Genomic DNA, 19,827 nt, shown 5'->3' with positions numbered 1-19,827 from the left:
TCAACTTGGTCTGAAGAGAAACACAGGATTTTTTAAATTTCATTTATAATAAGGAGATGTAGTATGTGTTTGTATGTTTTTGCAATGATTAATATTGTCAACAATTACAATGACGTTGAACTGGAAGTTTAACATTAAACTAAAACTTCCATCTAATCAACTACAACAAATTATTATGCACGTTTCTTTTAAACAAAAATTATTAATAACTAATGATAAATGGGAGAAAGACAAACAGAGCATATTCAGACATATTCGCCTGTAACCAACCATTTGTAAAGCCACACACTATAAAAGATTATCTGCCCAACAATGAATCTTCTTCAGAGGTCAATTTAGCTGCTTGACCTTTTACACATTTAATGAGCAGCATCTTGCATTGCTCCAGTAACGTCTCAGCAGATAATGTTAGTTAATATGTTCACAGAAAGTAAACAAAGGGAACAGATTTATGAGCTGAATTCATCCACAACCTCATTGAAAATGAAACGAGTGGGGCAACAAAGCACCAGGGGCAACTGATAAGAACACATTCATTAAAAGATGCTTTACCCTGCTTAACCTTAGGTGGCGTGAGGGAGCTGTAGCCAATCCCAGCTGCTAATGGCCGGAAGGCGGGCACACCCTCAGCTGCTCAACAGTCAATCACAGAGATGATGCAGGCAGACATTGCTCACATTCACACCTACACACTATGTAGTCACTAGTTCCTCTGACCTGGAGCACCCAGAGGAAACCTACCCGGATACAAGGAGAACATGGACGGTTCAAACCCAGAAACCCTTCCAAACATGGAGTACAGTTAAAATAATGACAAGTGAGCAGGAATGATAGCACGTGTGGCTCAGTTTAACTTAGAGTTTGGGAATGACACCTGCAAATACGAACAAAGGAGACCTTTTTAATATTTAGCCTGTTATTACTGCAGAGGAGAACCATTGACTCTTTATAAAGATGAAAAACTTGACGGTTCAAAGTGTCTCAATAACCACCTGGTGGTTGACTGCAATACAAGTCATAAATCCTGCCTCCTCCATGTTAGTGTATAGAACATGAACCAAATGAAAAAGTCTAATTCTTAAAGATGGTTTCTTCTCTTAACTGCAAATTTCTGGTTTCTAGTTTTAATGCTATAAGCTGCTATACAGCTGAGAGTGTCTAACGATTGGTCGAGCATGTGTATCATCGGGATCTTGCTACCGACGCTCCTCCCCCTGATCACCACTGCAAAGACTCAACATGAACAAGATGGCAGCTTTCGTATCCCCGATGTGTTGTCCATCTTATTTACAGTCTATGGTGGGAACCTATTGATCACTGATATTAACAGGTCATCACTGCTTTTGTCGCTAACTTTTGGGAGTTGACCCCAACACCCGTAATCGCAGGAACTATATAGATCAAAGATGGTAATAGGTGCAGAAAATAGAAATGCAAAACATGTCTTTAAAGTGTCTCTACTTTTTCATTAATTAACAATAAACAGATGACTAACATATGACTACAAGTTTTATATATTTTCAGCAGACAATACGATAATCAGATGTAAATCAGGTGTATGAGCAAGTGTGTCAACTGTACTAAAGCCCAAGCTGAGATAACAGAAAAGGTTGGGACATACAAGCTGCAATATTTCAATCAGTGCTCTTTTCAGCCACATCATTGGATTCTACAGTCACGACCTCACTGAATGTGTGCAGATTATTTAAACAGCTAAAGTGGTAAAGCCTGTTGTGTGAGGCCAGGCCTACTGTAATATCCACTGATTAAACATGGTCACACTGTTTAATTTAATGGACCCACTGGTAGATTAGTGTATTTAGGTCTCATTTGCCTGTTCAACAACAACTAAGTAATTAAAAATGAAAAAGGCACAGGGGAAAGCGAGCAAAGCATAAATGTATGGTGGAGATGGTTGCTAACCATAGCTTCAGTCATTGTTGTGTTTTTACATGACAAGAGGTCATATTATTCTGACTAATGTCAGAAAGAGACAGGAGGGGACGGGGCTAGCTGGTTAGCATGCTAACTTCAGTAGAAACAAAGAAGTGATAGAGGCAAAACAAGAGAAAACATTGGCGTTACTTTCCTCCTCTTGATGAACAGAAGAATCAAGTTTAATTATGAACAAAAAAACTAGTCGGGACTGTCGCAAACTTTTATTTGAAATGTAAACATTTGTTCGAACGTGAAAGCATCCGACTGTCTCAAGTAGTTTGCGCTGTCCAGCAGATGGCGCTCACAGCCAGCTTGACTTATTCCATCCCCTCTTGAGTCAGTTAAGTAGGCGAGTAATATTACATGGTTTTGAAATGAAAATGGAGGATGCTAGCCTAAAGGCAAAGCCAACACCAAAGTTACGAACAAAAGCATGGGTTGCGGACCGAGTAGAGCAACAGCAAGTGTTCAACCTCAAGTAGGGTGGGGGGTGAATATATGAACAAATTGCTTGTCATGTCAAGTTAGATGGAACTTGATCTTTGGAAAAAGTGACAAGCGACAACAAGAGAACATAAGTAACTAGTATTCAGCAAGACTTTTTTGTTTTAAATATTTTTTCAGGCATTTTGCTCTCTGGTCTCAGGCCACATCTGTCCAACAGTGATCACATGTTCCATCTTCTTTCGGTTGCCATGTTTTTTGTGTCTTCTTTGTTCCACCGGGCAGTTTGTGGTCACTAGATCCTGGACCTGAACCTTCCACTTTCTATCTCTGACATCTAAAACGATTTTCTGACAATCCATAATTTGGCTTTGAGCGTCTTTTTACAGGTTTCAAATAGGTTTCTTTACATTCTTTACAAATGTGGTTTATGCCGATTGCTGCTGTGTTGTTGTGAGACTGGTCAGGGGACAGTTTGTTCAGCTCTGGGGTTTGGGGGCTTTGCACTGGAGGGTGTCTGTTGGGGCTTGATGTAAAATGCTTAAAATATGTGAGCGCTTTCTTTTTGAATGTTAATAATCAGTAGTTATCTGCCTAATCTGCTCCACAGGCATTTGTTGGTGTATGTAGAGATTCTGTTGGGAGTTTAACCCAGCAGGTAAAGTTGTGATGACTGAGTGAATTTGTAGATAATCAAAATATTTATCTAGTTTCATTTAGAGCTCTATTAGTGTATCCACTGCTTTGTTGAAACTTCTGCTGTTACGAATACAGCAGTGTAGATGTGGCTCATACTGTGTACAAGGGACTGATTATTTTCTGACATGAGAGGCATTTGGAAAAAATAAATGAATATTTATTTCTTCATATCTTCATGATCTTTCTTTCTCTCTCTCTCCCTCTCTCACTCACGCACACACACAAACACACACAGTCCTTGTAAACATGAAAAGGCCATGTAAGGATACGTGTATAAAAAGGGCTCATATATTGTATTTATAGGCAAAAGGCTGTTATCATCATGTGGGCATGGAGACGGACAGACAGGTGTGATGACTGGAGGCAGCCGTGCCCAGCTAAGCTGAGAACAAGCTGACAGACTGCAGCATAGACCGCCACACCCCCCACAACATCTCCTCCCCGAGGGTCCCGCTCACGTCACATGCTCCTAATATTCCTGCTGTGGTGAGGAAACATTTGAGACAACAGCCGCAATTTTTCATTCTTTGGGCTCTTTGAATCTTTGAAGTGACAGCCGACATTGCCCTCTATAGACTGAGAACATTTCATGAACCGAGGGCCTGAGAAAGACATTCTGTAATTTCAGAGTACAGAGTCTGTACATCCCCACAGCGCACAGATGATCTACAGTTGTTTCTGAACACAAAGAGAGAGCAGTTGTGGGGGCTGTGTGAACATTTGCAACAAAGGTACCAATAGTCACAAATAAAGGCACAGTCAGTGATTCTGATCCCATACACTCTGTATGATAATCAAAGAAAGTCTAAAACCTTTTGTGATGGTCCACCAGCTGACCGATGCAATCGCCCACTAGGATTTGTCCCTGTGGTCATGGTGGCCAGTCACACAACAATGAAGAGACCTCAGACAGTTTAAAGGCATAAAGATATGCATGCTGTCATGTTTCTGATTTATAGTTCTTTTGTCATTTCTTGATTATAGCACAGACTAATTACTTGGATTGCTGCATATCACAAAATGCTATGAATGGTAATGTTAGGTTCCATGTTAGCTGGGCTACACACCTACAACCTAACTAACTTTCTGGACATTGTGATGTTAGTTTGATTACATTTTTATGGGGCCAATAATATAGCAATATATTTTATTTTTGTGTGTGTGTGTATGGAGAGTGGCGTAACTGTATCTCAATCTGTGTGCGTAATCAGATCTGTAAATGTGCATGCTGATATCTCCAAATGCTCACAGGAATCTACAGATTCGTCTACATATTCACAGATCTATGCACTTCTATACATTTGATTCTATATGTCATCTTCAGTTTTAAATGCACTGTTCTACAGACACATTTGACTTAGCACTCCAAAAGTATTGTGACAGTATCTATCTGGTAAGGAAAGTTTTACACTACAGTATTATATTGTTATATATGGAATTCATTATATGCATTATTTTGCCATATTATGCAACTACTCCACTGGATTATTATAAATGCCTTGACGTTTGAGTAGCCTCATAAACCATAAATTACATTTTTTTCAAAAGTAAACTTTCAGGAATTTCGTAAAAAATAAGCTATGTACAATTCCTCCTATACATCACTCAAGACCCACTACATGTGTAGGCCATGTATTTAGCTGTATCTATATATTTCTGTATCTTCATATTTAAGTAAGAGCCTACTCTAGAAGATCATTTTACTTTCTTTGTAGTCCTTCGTAGTTACAACTGTGAGTTAAAATATTCATCTGCAGAGTAACCTGTAACTTGTCAAGTTCCTCATCATGTACTCAAGTGCAATATTTGAGTAAAGGCATCAGTGAGTAAGTTAATACGCAAAAGATGTATTTAACATGGAACACCACTTTAAAATTTCATAATGATTTAATTCCTGAGATCATTATGGCTCAGAAAAGGACGGACATTGTTTTAATGGCGGCGCAGTGTAATGAGGTTTGATGGGGCCCGGGATGAAAGGGCTGAAGCACATTATCATACTTTTTTAGAGGTCACCGTTTGACAGCACTTCAGCACTAAATTACATTAAAAAAGACTCTGTATCATCTGGACTGGTGACAGTGCTGTCTACCATGTATTTACACTAGATAATTTATATGAGATTAGTGATGAATTGAGGACAGAGAGAAGCAGGTATCAGTTTAATCAATTTAACGATTCACTAAAAAACACAGTTTGGTTCAGGCCTTGTTTTTTTGTATGAGCAAAACAACCTTATTGTTTCCACACTGCTGACTTGAATGTGAGGGTCTGCAATCTCTGGTTTATTAACCATCTTCAGCTAATTAATCTGAAACCTTTAGCTTGTAGCTGTGACTGGACCAAATGGGATGTGTATTGTTAAGAACCAAATGAAGTGCATTGGCAACCAGCATCACCCCAGGCCAAGTAAACAGCCCATTCCAAACAGGCAGGTTTACAACAGGCACTGCACTATAGTGAGTTCCTCAGTTTTATACACTTAAGTCTAAACATTAAAGTAAGATCCTGTTTTTGAATGAAAATGACTGAACCCAGTCTCAGTGCAGCTGACAGACTTTGAGATGACGGTGCCGTTTAAAGGACAGCCAATCCTTCCCTGATGTTGACTAATGTGCTGCCTGCACAAGATGGCCAGCAACAAATTTACTGCATTTTTTAACCCATCAGTTAGGTTCCAGTTACCAGCATATTATCATGATGTTCTTTACTTTGGATAAATAATCCACTGGGCTGTGCTGTGGTTGGAGCCTGATCTAATTGACTATCCAGGGAATGCTAGAAAATTGTCATCTTGCAGCCAGATTCATCATTAAGCTGCAGAGACATTGATTTGTGTCAATCAGAAGGGTTCAATGACGCAGTGGTGTGCCTGTGTCTGGAAACAGGTGGAAAGTGAGTCATGCTGGAGTCTCAATGGGATCTAATGTCAAATCATTAAGTCTGGCCTTCATGAGGATGATACATCTCAGGTGAGGAGAATACATTCCGCATCATAACATAGTTTTGTTATTTATTTTAACCTTTCCTTTCCTGTCCCGCCACATCCGTCCCATCCCACCATGGGAGCGGTGTAAAAGCTGCGGTTAGCTGTAGTTGTTAGGCAGGGCAGCACGTGCTTCTGCCCTCTACGCGACTTTGTTATTAAAGGAGCAAATACCAGAGGCAGCAGCGCAAACACACAGAAATGCCAAATGTCACTCAGCGGTTTGCCCTGACCTTACTGGACTCCCTGCCGTAGAAGAGGTGGGAGAAGATGAGATACGAGGGAGGACGTTAGCGACGGGTTAACAGGATTCACCCTCAATCTTGATTCTCTGGATGGTGCAGGAGGTCACACCACATTATCCTGACAGTACCGATGGATGTCTATTAAAGCAACAATACTCCAAATGTATTGCGTTAACAAAAAGTGTCAGTCTGAACACAGTCCTGTAGCATATTACCTCTGGTAATCCAAACCAGGTAGGGACAATACTGCTGGAATGTAGGGGGCAGAGAGACACTGTTGCATGGTTTTATACACAACAACCTTAGATAATGTAATTATGTTTTTAAAATCTTGAGGCACATAAAAATGAATATTGTGCTTTAGCTGGTATGCAAACTAATTCAATGTGAGTGGAAGGCCTCCATTGCTCCTTCTGTGAATTCCTGGTTTAACCACCTGGGTCAGAGGGCAGCATTGGAAAAGCTTTCTATCAGACTGAATAAAGTAGACCTTGGGCAACTTGGACACTCGGGCTCTGATGTTTGACTCATCTGTAAACTCTTATTATGTATCATTGTAAAGCTGTCTATCTGTTTAATGTGTAAATGTATATATGAATAATATACATGTATATTTATTTTTACTATTTTGGTTCTGATAGCCTCCCTCTCTGTCATTAAATAAAAGTTTACTATATTTAGTGCATTATTAGAGTGAATCTATAAATCCAACATCTAAACAAGGTTTGGGCAGGTATGAAGCTCTGCTGGTACCTATATTTCTGTTGCACGAGCTGCAAACATAATAATAAAAAGCTAGAGATGACTTTGCATCTTACTTTGTAAAATCACTTTAGATAGATTCTGCATGTGAATTTAAAGAATCCGAGGCAAGTGACATGATTTGGGGGATGGAAACCTTTTGTTTTCCGTTTCCAATCACGTTGGAGCAGGCTTTGGTTGCCAGCAGGTAAACAGTCCTAGTACAGAACAAAAGAGGTGGAACACCTTGACTGAAATCTATCGGCTATCAGCTTTTTTAAATGATCTACATTCATATGTAGATAGCTGTTAATAGACATTAGCCAAAGTGCCATCTAGAGCTAAACACCATAAAACACCTTGTTTGTGTTTTTTGGGGAGAAACATTTGACTCGTGTGATAAAAGGAACTACTTGGACTGTAAAGGATGTACGGAAGACAGAGTCTTGGCCCTGATATCAATAGTCGACACTAAAAGCCTCCAAATATTGGCTGTTGCCTCCAGAGGCTAATTCGTTGTCAGATAATAGCTGATTGGCTGCTAACTAGAGTGAATTTTCGACAAATATGACAGTGGTTTTTTTCTGAATTTCAATGTAAATGTTTAAAATTTTACCCAAAAACTTAATGTCTTTAGAAATGAAATGTTGTAAATAGTTAAAATGGGTAATCTATGCACACTACAGTGATCACATGTGAACATGCCAGATTTCATCTCAAGTGAAGTCTAATGCCAGCCCATACGAGTTAACAGCTTTTTTATTTTCACTTTCCTTTTACTTCCCCTCATTACCCTCAAAAGGCTCCACAGCCTTCAACCCCCTGCACTCTTCTCTCCTCCCATCCACCTGAGCCGACCCGTCTATATCTAGACGCTGGGTACAGGCACCAGCCATGTTCTTTTAGGTGCAGAGTTGGTTTAGATGAAGCTGATGCTCACGGTTGTTTCCCAGAAAGAGGACAATTAGAGTGCTTCTGTGTGTGTAACATGCCGTCCTGCACGTAGACACACACACACACACACACACACACACACACACACACACACACACACACACACACACACACACACACACACACACACACACACACACACACACACACTAAGTGCACACACTAGCACAGCAGATGGCTTGGAGAAGATGGCAGTGACTTGCTGCACCACTCAGCCCAGCAGTCAGCATTACCACAGTGCAAAACAAGACAATCCAAAGATGAAAAAAAAATAGTTAATGTTTCGAGAATCAGAGGTAACTAATGTTTGTGTCTCTGTGTCTTCTACCACGCTATGTCAGGGTACATTTTGCCGCGACTGCACCGTGTTACTCAAACAACAACTGGACCAGGAGAAGCCGTAGCACAGAACACGCGTGAAAACCTGTACAGGCTCCCTGTGGGGTGCATTTATGGCTGTAGTGAGCAGCAGATCTGCCATGCTGAAAGGACAGAAGCAGGCAATTACTGCTGAACGTCGTTCCCGGTTGTGGCCAGGGGAGAGTGAGACTGATAGACGGAGAAAGGAAAAGCGAGAGAGAGAGAAAGCATGTATGTGTGTCTCAATGGGAGGCTAGAGGAATACAGGATGGGGACAGTGAGACCCATCTGCTGCTTGTTGTTACCAATCTGCTCTCTCACTTCCACTTACACACGCACACACATACACTCACACACAATCACTTCGAAGCAGTAAATCATCAGGAAGAGGCCAGCATTAACTACACCTCTCTGTGTGCGCGTATGTGTCCTAACCTTCTCTTTCCAATGCAGGATGCCAATAATGACGAGGATGAAGACGCACACTCCGATCAGTGCGATGGCCGTCATCAGCACACTGTTGCTAGGAGTCAGGTACAGTTTAGCGCTCCAACTAAAGAAAGAGAGAGTGTGAAAAAAAACAAGTTTCATCATAGTTTTTTGTGGCAGGAAAAAACAATGTATTTACCAAATGGTACGCACTAGCAGAGACAATATCCAAATTAAGATAAAATAAATGAATGAACATCTTCACTTCACAGTTAAACAAAAGCTGGGCTCCATTGCTGATTCCCGGGAACAGTGATTCCAGCAATTAAGCTACTTTGATATGTTAAATATATCATACTACAATCTGCCAAATGATAGTGTATGTAGGACGAATACCAATGTACCAGTTTTTTATTTGGTTGGATCTCATTTCACTCGTGGTGTGTATGTGGGCGCGTGTGTGTGTGATGGCAAGTCTGGCAAGCTTGGTGAGTACACAAGTGCTATGTGGATCTGGAAGAGGGAGCACAGGCATGTGTGTGTGTGTGTTCGTCTGTGTTGAATAGCCATCTGGAGCTCCTCCTGGGGTTTGGGCTACATGTGAACAATGATAACATGAAAATACATGGTATGTGATGAGAGAGTGTGATAGTGTGGCAGTGTGTGTGTGTGTGTGTGTGTGTGCGAGAGTGGATAGGGGAGAGAATTATTTTCCAGCTCACATTTGGGCAACGGTTTTGTAACGATACACAGAGAGTAAATCTGTATTGAGCTCAGGTAACATTAACTTCAATATGTGGTTAAGTGGTATCACATGAGTGGCAAAAAGCATAAATGGGTCCGCCTGGAATAAATTGACTCTGCTGTGAACAAGGAAAATGGGCACATGTATGGTTCATTTGTACTGTGTAATATCTTCGAGTGTGTGTGTACCTGCGGGGCTGGTCGTGTGGGAAGGGGATGACGATGAGCTGAGAGTTGGGAATGATGGCCGTCCACTCCTGCATCCTTAGGTCCTGGAGAGATCGAGAACACACATAAACTCAGTGTGCACATATTTGGTGATAGAATATAGTAACAATACAAGCAATCGTGTGCAGATTTCCATAAGACACACACACAGACACACTAACAATATGTATGTTAAGTCCTCTGGGGCGGAGTAATAGAGTCCCATGGTTTTTTCTAAGCTACTGTGAAGTGGCTATTTAAAGCTGTAGGTGTATGACACGGACAACCTGCTACTTGAAATAAATGAATGTTGCTTTGGGGAGCAGCTATGTTCCCCTGACGTGTGTGTGTGAGCTGTGGTGTGTATATCTGCATGTAAGTATTTCTGTGGCTGCGAGTGAGAGCTCAGCGTCCTGCAGAACAAGTCGTTATCTCAGTCTTCAAATACAAACTCTGAGGTGACTCAGGGTAATTACTGTCACAACAATTTCTTTCAAGCTGTCCAGTAATGACTAACTTGATTCTCATCCATCAGAATGATATTGAGTGACATGTAATCCAGTTGATTGTATTATTTAATAAGACTGGAGGAAAAAAACTAACAAGGAACCGTTGCACAAAATCACATCTGAGGAAACAGGTTATTAGAGGTGTAAGCCGAGATATTCTGAGAATTGATAAAATGAAAATGAAACACAGTGACCAAGATAATAGAACTGCAGGATCTATGCTATTTGCGGAAAACTATATATGTTTGTGGCTCACATATTTCAATAACAGTTCATCTTATCATCTTTACACTTGGCATGTGTATTGTTAACGAACCAAGGAAAAGCAGTGTCGAATTTGGTTCAAATTGAACTTGTGATATGATTAATATTAATAAACCTTGAATACAGAGGAGACCAAACTCTGCAGCAGCAGCTAGGTAGTTTTACAGGACAACAGCCCATTCAGGGTTCTGCGTACTGAGTGGAGCTGAACTTTGAATAAACTGGTGAACAGCTCTTTGTGCAGCAGCAGTGGTGCAGCTTCAGGGTTCTGTAGACTGAGTCCAGCAACCGGTCTTTACTTACTGTGCCTCAATCACTGCAGGGCACTTTTACAGTTTCAGAAAGAAAATTGCAACCAGCATCACCACAGGCCAAGTAAACAGCCCATTCCAAACAGGCAGGTTTAGAATGGTCCCTGCACTATAACAAACTCATGAAACATAATACGCATGTCACATTTGCCTGCACCTACTCAACACTGTCCTAACATTGGTTTTGGTTTTTACATGGTGTCCTTTGTGTTTGTGCTCTCTGGTTTACATCCTTTGTTTACTTCACAGTCCTCTTTCTTCTGTCCACTTCTTCTTTTATTGTTATTAATTAATCAATTAGAGACAGATCCATGAAAGGGGCACGATCATTGTGGTCAAGGGAGGAATCCTCTGGACGATGTTATTGCCCCCTCTATTTACAAAGAAACAGACCTAAACTGTGAAGTTTTTGAGCGTGCACAAAAATTAGGATGTGCAGCTGGTCTGGACCCAATGTCCACCTCTGTCAATCCAGAGCTGCTTAAGGTATAATGTAATTGCACATGTTGGCTATGACTGTTGATGTTTTTTTGTAATGTTGGAGTGTGGGAAAGGCCCTGTGATTTTTCCTACAAACCTATTTCCCAACGGGAACAAATAATTAATCAATCAATCAATCAATCAATCAATCAATCAATCAATCAATCAATCAATCAATCAACTATTATTTGTATAGCCCACATTCACAAATCACAATTTGTCTCACAGGGCTTGAGCGAGAGAGTGAGGTAAAAGTTAATCGATTCTATCTATCTATCTATCTATCTATGTAAGTAATAGTGAGACTTTTACTGACTTTGAAGACTCCACCATAAGTTCACCGTCAGGACCTTAACTGCAGTAACTTGCAGCACTGTCTTTGATAACGGTTTCACTTTTCAACTTTCATTTTCAGTTTTGCAGCCTTAAGGCTCAGCATCTAGTGATAACATCCAATATAAGACACAGACTGTACTCAACCTCTGCGTACAGTGCTTTGATATCTGGGAAAACCCAGCATCATCATCAGATTCTGTCTGTCTTTTTATCACGTTTTCCTGAGTCAGATTTTGACTTGAGTTTTGATGCTGCCGCTCTCTATCCAAGGCACATCAGGGGTTAAGAGTTCACAGTGGTTAAGAGATATTAATAGGGGGCGGGGGCATCATATCAGCGATTTGAAAGCTCTAATCATGCCCTTGGCTGGGAGGAATTCATTAATTTCCAGATCTACATTTGGCAGAATGTGGAAGTGCCACTGCTCTTTAATTGTGGCTCTCCGCTCTCCTTCAATTGCGAGGAACTACATCTCGCAGCTATTTTGAATAAGCGTGCAACAACAGCATTGCTTTTTACATAACGAGCACATTTTCGCCGCCAGCCATTGTCGCTTAGCTCTTGGAAAGCGCTGCCGCCGGTGCGGCAACTGGCGGGGGAGCAGAGCTGGAGACGAGTCAGACCGCACCGCTGCTGCCTGGGAGCAGATCCGATCTGGCTGTTTGGAAGAGAAAAGTGTTCCCAAGTCTTCAGAGGGAAAAAGAGAGACTCTGGTTCAAAGCCAGGGAAACTGGCACAGTGATGAGAGAGCGAGGGAGACAAACGCAGAGATGGAGGGTGAGCGAGACACAGAGAAAGAGTGAGAGTGACAAGTAGGGGACTGATTAGTGAAGTAAACCACTTTGAGCAGCAAAGGGAATCCCCAGGGTGGAAAATAAGTGAACAGGAGGAGAGGGGCTGAATAAGAGAGAGGAATGATTGGACAGAAGATGGAAGATTTACAAGTATATTTTACAAAACCTCTCCCTCTGCGAAACAGCAAGTTTGGAGGAGAAAATTGCAAAGGGCACAGTGGGGAGGAAAGTGAGAGAATGAAAGCAGGACAGAAATAAAGAGAGAGACATAAAACAAAAGCGAGAAAGAGAGATGAAGAGAGTTGACAAACCTGCCTACTGAGCAGGGTGCTGTGGCGGTCAGGATTTCGAAGCCTACCCCTATCTCCTAAAGACCTCGCCAAAGCTTCTCCTCCTCATTACAGGTAGATCTGATGGAGTTACTCCACTTCCCAAGTCCCTCTGGGTAAAAAAAAAAAAAACTACTCTGCATAATGGACCACATCTTTAGGAATTCATTAATTCACTTTGTAGAAGGAATGGGCGAGGAGGAGGCAAAATGAAGGGGAAGAAAAAGGATCAGATTTCTTTGCATAGAAAAACAGGAGTGTGTGGAAAGGGGACAACAAAGCAGCTTGTTTGAGATGAGTGTTCTCTGTGCACTACAGTCTCTGAGTCGTGGACCGACCTATCTGCAATTCTAATCAGCTGCTTGACGAAGACCTCGGTACCACACGGGAGGGGAAAAAAGGGCCCTGTCGTGCCTAATACACAGCGTGACAAGTGCAACGTGAGAGAGAAAGAGAGAGAAACAGAGAGAGGGGGAACATAAGAGATGAATGCTGAGCTGAGGAGAGCTGACATTTGAGGAAGTGTAGTGTAGAAATGTAGCTGACGAATAGATTAAAACCATTAAACCAATCAATTATTTACTAGATTTATATAGGCGAGCTTGTAGAATGACAAAAGGCACATACACACCGGGCCCCATCCAAACAGTCATTCATACATCCTCTATACTCACAGGCCTGTTAAATAAAGATGTGTTTGCGGAATAATATGGGAGTGTTGGTATTTCAGCTCCAGTGAGGGAGCTCACTGCACCGTTATCATTTCCCCAAGTAATGTCATCAATCACGCCATACAGTATGAACGGGACCTGAAGTTTATAAAGTGACTGCTATCACCTGACAAGTACTTATCTCCACTGAGCAGGGTTTACTTAATAATAAAGTGTTGGGGATCGGGTCCAGACAAAGGAATAATGAGGCCTTGAGTTGTTTCCTGCTGTGAGGCATAGCATGAAGTCGTGTGTGTGTGTGTGTGTGTGCGTGTGTGTGTGTGTGTGTGTGTGTGTGTGTATGTGGCAAGCACACCCTCTGCCCAGTGGTCGTAGCTATTACCTTTAAATTCCTGAACCTTGATTTCAGAGTGCAGATACAAACAGAGGTTTTGACGTGGAGCCTGAACACTGAACTTTCACATACACAACAACCACAACAACAAAGAGTGAGGCGGACACGCCCACCAACTCCCTGCAACAACTCCACACACTGGACCAACAGTAGCTTTCCATCCACAGACCTCTCTGCCAGTACTCATGAAGAAATGTGGGTTTGTTTTAACAGCAGCTTCTCTACTCTACTCAAACATCACAACAACACACACACTTCCTGATCTCTGATCTGTTTTTTTTATTTTTATTTTAAGAAAAGTACAGCATGAAACACAACTCGTCGAGATTTACTTTCTGTTTCTCGTTGTTGTGCTTCCTTGAATTTAAGAGTTTGAGCCCAGGACCTCCTGCTGCGTTCTTCACGTGTGAAAGACGATCGCCAGAGAAAGTCCAGTCCCAAGTCTTCTTCTCCTTCTTTATTCGGTTTATTGGCAGGTGACAACCAACGTCAAGGTGCATTACCGCCCTCTACTGTGTGTGTCAATATCCTACTTCCTCTTCTTCCCCATTCGGTAGCATATCTCTTATCTCCATATCTCCTCCGCAATTCATGACTGAAAACGCCCTTAAAATAACAATGTCTTTGAACAAGAGGCCGGGCTTTCTATTAGAGTCACAATCTTTTTGTGGCTTTGATCTTCAACATTATTTGAGATCTTTAAAATTGTCTTTGGTTCTTTATCATGTCTTTGATGTGTCTATATGACTTATGGTTGGAAGAAGATACCCTTCATGTTCCATATCAAGGGCGTTTTGTACTACCTTGGTCAGCAGCGCTAAGTGGAAAGAAACGGATCAAATAGACCTAAACCCAGATATGGAGGAGACTGCAATACAGACATTCACCATGGATACATCTAATGCATTGGAGCTTCCCAGCATGACAGTTGAAACTATTCGCATGCAGATTGAGGATCTTTATACCAAGTTGACTGCGGAGCAGTGGGAACTGTTAAAATCAGAAACACCAGACAACATCACAAGGTTTCTGTTGGCAGAACTTCTTTTGAACATGACTTTGTCTGTGTCCTCAGACCTGATCACAGCACATGGACACAACGACTTTCCCTTTACTGCGGAGAGTATCCAGTCCAGTCTGGGAGACGCTCTCCGTCAGAGTTTAGCACCGGGCAGCTTAAAAAAGTCTGTGAGTTTGGATCAACTCACTGAGTTGGTTGCAGAGGAGATGACAGAGAGGGTCAATTCCCGCCGGTCTGAGCGCTCCACCAGCGGATGCTCCACCAGCGGATGCTCCACCAGCGGATGCTCCACCAGCGGATGCTCCACCAGACTGCCACAGTGTCACCAGACCACAGCCAACAAACTTGAGAAAATGGTCAATTGTGTTTGCAAAGTGTTGAAAAAATTTGCCGGCGACATCGAGGGCTCGTTCAAGCCGAAGCTACGCAGTCAAAAGACATTTGAGCTGATAAACGAGTTCCCTAGGGGGAAACCAACCTCTTCACGCACTGACTCTTCATCACGCAGTTCTCGCTCTGACAGACAAACATCCTCAGAATCATCAGTCCGCAGCAGTGACTATAGGACAAGTGAGGCCGTCCAGGAAATCATCGGGAAGGAGGTGAGCGACATCATCGAGCCCCTTGTGGACGAAATATCAGAATCTGACCTGAGTGGGCTGATATCTGAATCTTCTCTGGAGTTTAAAGCTGCTGCAGATGAAATCTATCAGTTAATTAGTGAAGAGGAGAGCGTCAGATCATCTGATTCGAGTAGAGGCTCCAAATCCTCAAAGAGCCACAAGACGTTTTGGAAAGGAGTGGGGAAGAGGATCAAGAAGCTTTTTGCAAAGTTTTTGGCGACAGCATTGATGCTCAAGATGGGGACACAAGTCAGGAAGAAGTTCAGTAAGGAGACCCAAGTCCTGAGCAGTGAGTCAGTCAAGACTCTGATGGATAGTGTGGAGTCTCTGCTTCTGACAGAGACCAAGGACAGAGTTTCACCTGCAAACGCCCCCGTCCTTACCGATGTCCTCTATACGTACATCGCAACTGACATTTTAGTGGCGAGTCCAGCTGAAGTGACGAAAGTGTCTGTTCCTAAGTCCCACAGAAAGATGTACGCGGACATAAAGGAGAGAGTGATCAATTTCCTGCCATTGATGAACTGGTGGTTCTCAAAAGAGGCCGGTGACTACACCAAGAGGGTGACCTCCGCTTTAATGGAGATTGAGCCCATCGTAGGATCTCCGGTCTCAGAGATCAACAGTGCAACGGAACGGGCAGAGCCCCGCAAAAAGATGTATGTCAATCTCGTCATTGACCAGTTCGTCACTCGAGTGTATGCAAAGTCCAAAGTGAACTTGTGTGACGAATCAATACACCTCACTCAATACCTGTTTGAAAAAACATGGCCCGAAGTCCAAGACATTGACTTAGACATGTCCCCAGATATAATCAATGTCCTCCACAAGGCCGTGTTCAAGGACCTGTGTAAGATGTGGGACTGTCCAGAAACGCTGCTGCTTTCCATTTATCGAAAAGAACCAGAGGTCGAGAAAAGAATTGCCGCCTCTATGGAAAGCCACATGTCCAAAAAACCCGGCAGAATGTCCAGATTCTTCTCCTCTTTGAGCAGATTCTTTAAACGGTAGAAATGCTGTTGCTTTAAATGAGGACGTGCATATACGTGTCTTCTACTGAAGGGGTGTGGATTCACTCTGGGAGCTCCAGTTTACCACATCCAAACAAAAAAAAAAAGTCTGCATGAAATGTTTTCTGTAACCATTTTCTGTCACAACTGTTAAAAAATAATAAAAAATAAGAAGATGAGTCGCAGAGGTTGTCCTCTTGGTGTGAAAGCAGCCAGTGTGTGAGGAGGAACATGCAGGACCGAGCTTTGGTCCCATGAGCTCTTTTCACATCTCATAGCATGAAGTCGTGTGTGTGTGTGTGTGTGTGTGTGTGTGTGTGTGTGTGTGTGTGTGTGTGTGAGTGCATGTGGCAAGCACACCCTCTGCCCAGTGGTCGTAGCTATTACCTTTTGTGGAGGTGAGGGGGCTCGAGGAGACTGAGACACTGGAGAGACACTGGAGAGACGCCTGGACTGAGCTTATGTTTGATTTCAGTTTATGTTTGGAACCTTAATAAAAGATGCTTAAAAGCAACCCGTGTGTCTCTGGCTGTGTGTGGGAGAGCCCCGTGGCGAGGTCGATTGCCACACTGGCGCCCAACGTGGGGCTCCACACAGCCCCACGTTTCGCCGATTCCGCGGCGTTTCGCCGATTCCGCGCCCCCGCGCAGCACTGGTGGAGGGCGCGACTCTGGGAGGTGCGTCGGTGGTGACGTCGACGGATGCTCCGGTGTTGGGGTCGAGCCCAGGACAAAGGAGAGGCCTACAACACATTTGAGAAGCCTGACTAGAGTTCGTCTCCAACATGAGGCCAAAACCCCCAGAGTTTAAACTCGGGCCTTCCATTGGCTGAGAGCCAACAGACCCCACGGCCCCCCCTGGAGGGAGACATTTCTCAGGTAATAAATACAGAGAACCCCCTCAATTCATTGCTTTTTCCCGTGCACTGAAGATAGGACCAGAACCTCTCCCGGTTCCTCCAGATGATCCAGACACTTAAAGGGAGCAACCAAACGTTTGTATTTTTATTTGGAACTTAAGTTCATTCTCTTTTATTTTTGTGAACTTCCCTTTTTTTACCTGAGCTTTATTTTGAAAAGACCGCGGCAAAGTCGTTTCACTCGCCGGCCGAGTTCCACATACTTTTTCCGGATCCACAATCACAGCTGCCCCCCCCCCCCCCCAGCTGTTCATTCCTGCAGAAGGGCAGGTAATTTCGCCACTAAGAGCAAGTAAAATTCGCCAAAACATACGGCAAGATTCCATTCGCCACGAAAGGCAAGATTAAATTTCGCCACAAGGAGCAAGAACCATTCGCCCCAAAGAGCAAGACCATTCGCCAGAAGAGCAAGAACATTTGCCCAGGAGAACGAGATGAATTCTCTCCTATCCGGCCCGCTCGTTTCCCGCTGTCACCGCGCGAATCAGCTACTCTAGAGGCCACAAACACAAATTGACTTGTCTTCCTGGAACGCGCCGCTCGCGCATCAACGAACCGCGGACCAGCAACAAGTAAGAGGCTTATGTCTGGGCAGCAGTGTTAATTTCGTTGACGAAAACTATGACGAAAAATATTCGTTAACGACCTCTTTCTCATGACTAAGACGAGACTAAGACGTGACAAAAACGGATCTTTGAAAATAAAAACTATGACTAAATCTATTTTAACTTTCGTTGACGAGACGAGACGAGACGAAAATGTTGGTGGTTGACTAACTCAGGGGTTCCCAAACTTTTCAGCCCGCGACCCCCAAAATAACGGTGCCAGAGACTGGCGACCCCCACCTACCCTGTTTTTATATAATGTTGCGCACAGCCACGCACACGCACTATTAGGCCTATGCAAACACGGGCATTAATACAACACAAAAGAACAACAGCCTTACAGCCATGATATTATTTTATAGCAATTTAAGAAATAGAATATAACCAGAATACAGGGAAACTCCCTGTATAAACAGCAGGGCTGAGTGAGCACATGCTGTAAGCAGGTGATGTCTGTGCGCGTCTGTATGCAAAACGAGCAGCAGACACCTTATTGCTGCCATGTGCAAAAACTTTAGGGTTATTTATTTTAGCCTAAACATTACTTTCATTTCTTAAACTCACTATAGGTGGGCAATATGCATGGGGCAGAGCAAGTCCATTCTCGGCTTTGTTTTGGAGACGGCGACTCGGAGATCATTCTCCACGTTTAGCTGCGCTCTGTATTTATTCTTTATGTATGTCAGGGCTGAGAAAGTCTTTTCGCACAAGTCCGCCAGCCTTGTTAACCAGTCAGGGTCAGTGAGGTGGTCAGCGAGCTGGGATCCATGCTCCATCAGAAATACGCGCACCTCGTCCCGCAGCTCACGCAGGCGGCTCAGCACATTTCCCCGCAAGAGCAAGTCTGATATTGAGTGGACGTGTTTTTATGTAGAGGACCATTTTTATCGCAATGTCAAGAATATGTTTAAGCTCTGGTTCAAGTGTTTTGCTTGCAAGAGATTCTCTGTGAATAATACAGTGCGTGGAATTTACGTGCGGCGCCACTTGTAAGACTCTCGCTTTCAGTCCTTTCTTTCCCCAGCATCGCTCCAGCCCTGTCCCGACACACACCAATACAGCTTTCAGAAGATAGTCCCTCTTCTTTTAGTTTTGTAAAGATGTCCTCACCTGTGCACGTCCACTCCGGAGTGCGGAGCGCGTAGCAAAACAGCATTACGTTTTCCGTCAAAACTGTATCTGATGAAAACAAGCAGCTGGGCAGAGTTTGATATATCTGTGGATTCATCTAACTGTAAAGCATATTTCCCTTTCTTAACTCTATCCACCAGAGGGCACTTTATGTCCTGGGCCATGTCGGTGATGCGCCGGGCAATAGTCCCGTTAGACAGCGGCACTGATTCCAGATCACGGGCTACTTTATCTACAGCAGCGGGTTTAATTAACGTTTCGCCGATTGTGTGTGGCTTTTTTGCCTGTGCAATTAAATATGCCACATCATATGATGCCTTTTGAGCTTCGGCTGGGATTGTCTGTTTGTTTAGTAAGGACTTTCTTTTGGCCTTGCAACTCTCACTCGTTCCGCGAATGTGTTAGATAACTCATCCCTTCCTCCTACATACGTCACATCCTATAGACCTATGCTAGGAGGGATATCTAATGGACAACCTAAGTACTGCAAGCTAGACTATTATGCAGTCCCTGGGCCTGAGAAGGGAAGAAAAGGAGTTTAATGTGGCTATTAAATGTGACTAAAACTAGACTAAAATGTTCTGAGTTTTCGTCGACAAAAACTAGACTAAAACTAAGAAGGATAAAAATGACTAAATGTGACTAAAACTAATATGCATTTTCGTCTAAAGACTAAGACTAAG

General features: G+C 43.0%; 1 protein-coding gene and 1 long non-coding RNA gene across 2 annotated transcripts in view; one reads left to right on the top strand and one right to left on the bottom strand.

The window, feature by feature from the left end:
* Positions 1–19,827, bottom strand: part of itfg1 (integrin alpha FG-GAP repeat containing 1) — a 162,019-nt gene that overhangs the window by 1,125 nt on the left and 141,067 nt on the right. The window contains exons 16-17 of the mRNA XM_034571059.1: positions 9,730–9,812; positions 8,803–8,920 (exon numbers count right to left, since the gene is read on the bottom strand). Of these exons, the coding sequence (XP_034426950.1) occupies positions 8,803–8,920; positions 9,730–9,812 (201 nt within the window). The remainder of the gene's footprint in view (positions 1–8,802; positions 8,921–9,729; positions 9,813–19,827) is intronic.
* On the top strand, positions 1,331–18,182 carry LOC117753274. The gene is made up of 4 exons (XR_004612224.1): positions 1,331–1,345; positions 6,584–6,596; positions 15,432–15,434; positions 18,004–18,182. It is a non-coding gene; the product is annotated as an uncharacterized LOC117753274 (long non-coding RNA).

Source organism: Hippoglossus hippoglossus, chromosome 3 (assembly GCF_009819705.1).
Source record: "Hippoglossus hippoglossus isolate fHipHip1 chromosome 3, fHipHip1.pri, whole genome shotgun sequence".
Lineage (NCBI taxonomy): Eukaryota > Metazoa > Chordata > Actinopteri > Pleuronectiformes > Pleuronectidae > Hippoglossus > Hippoglossus hippoglossus.
This window is presented reverse-complemented; position numbering and strand designations above follow the sequence as displayed.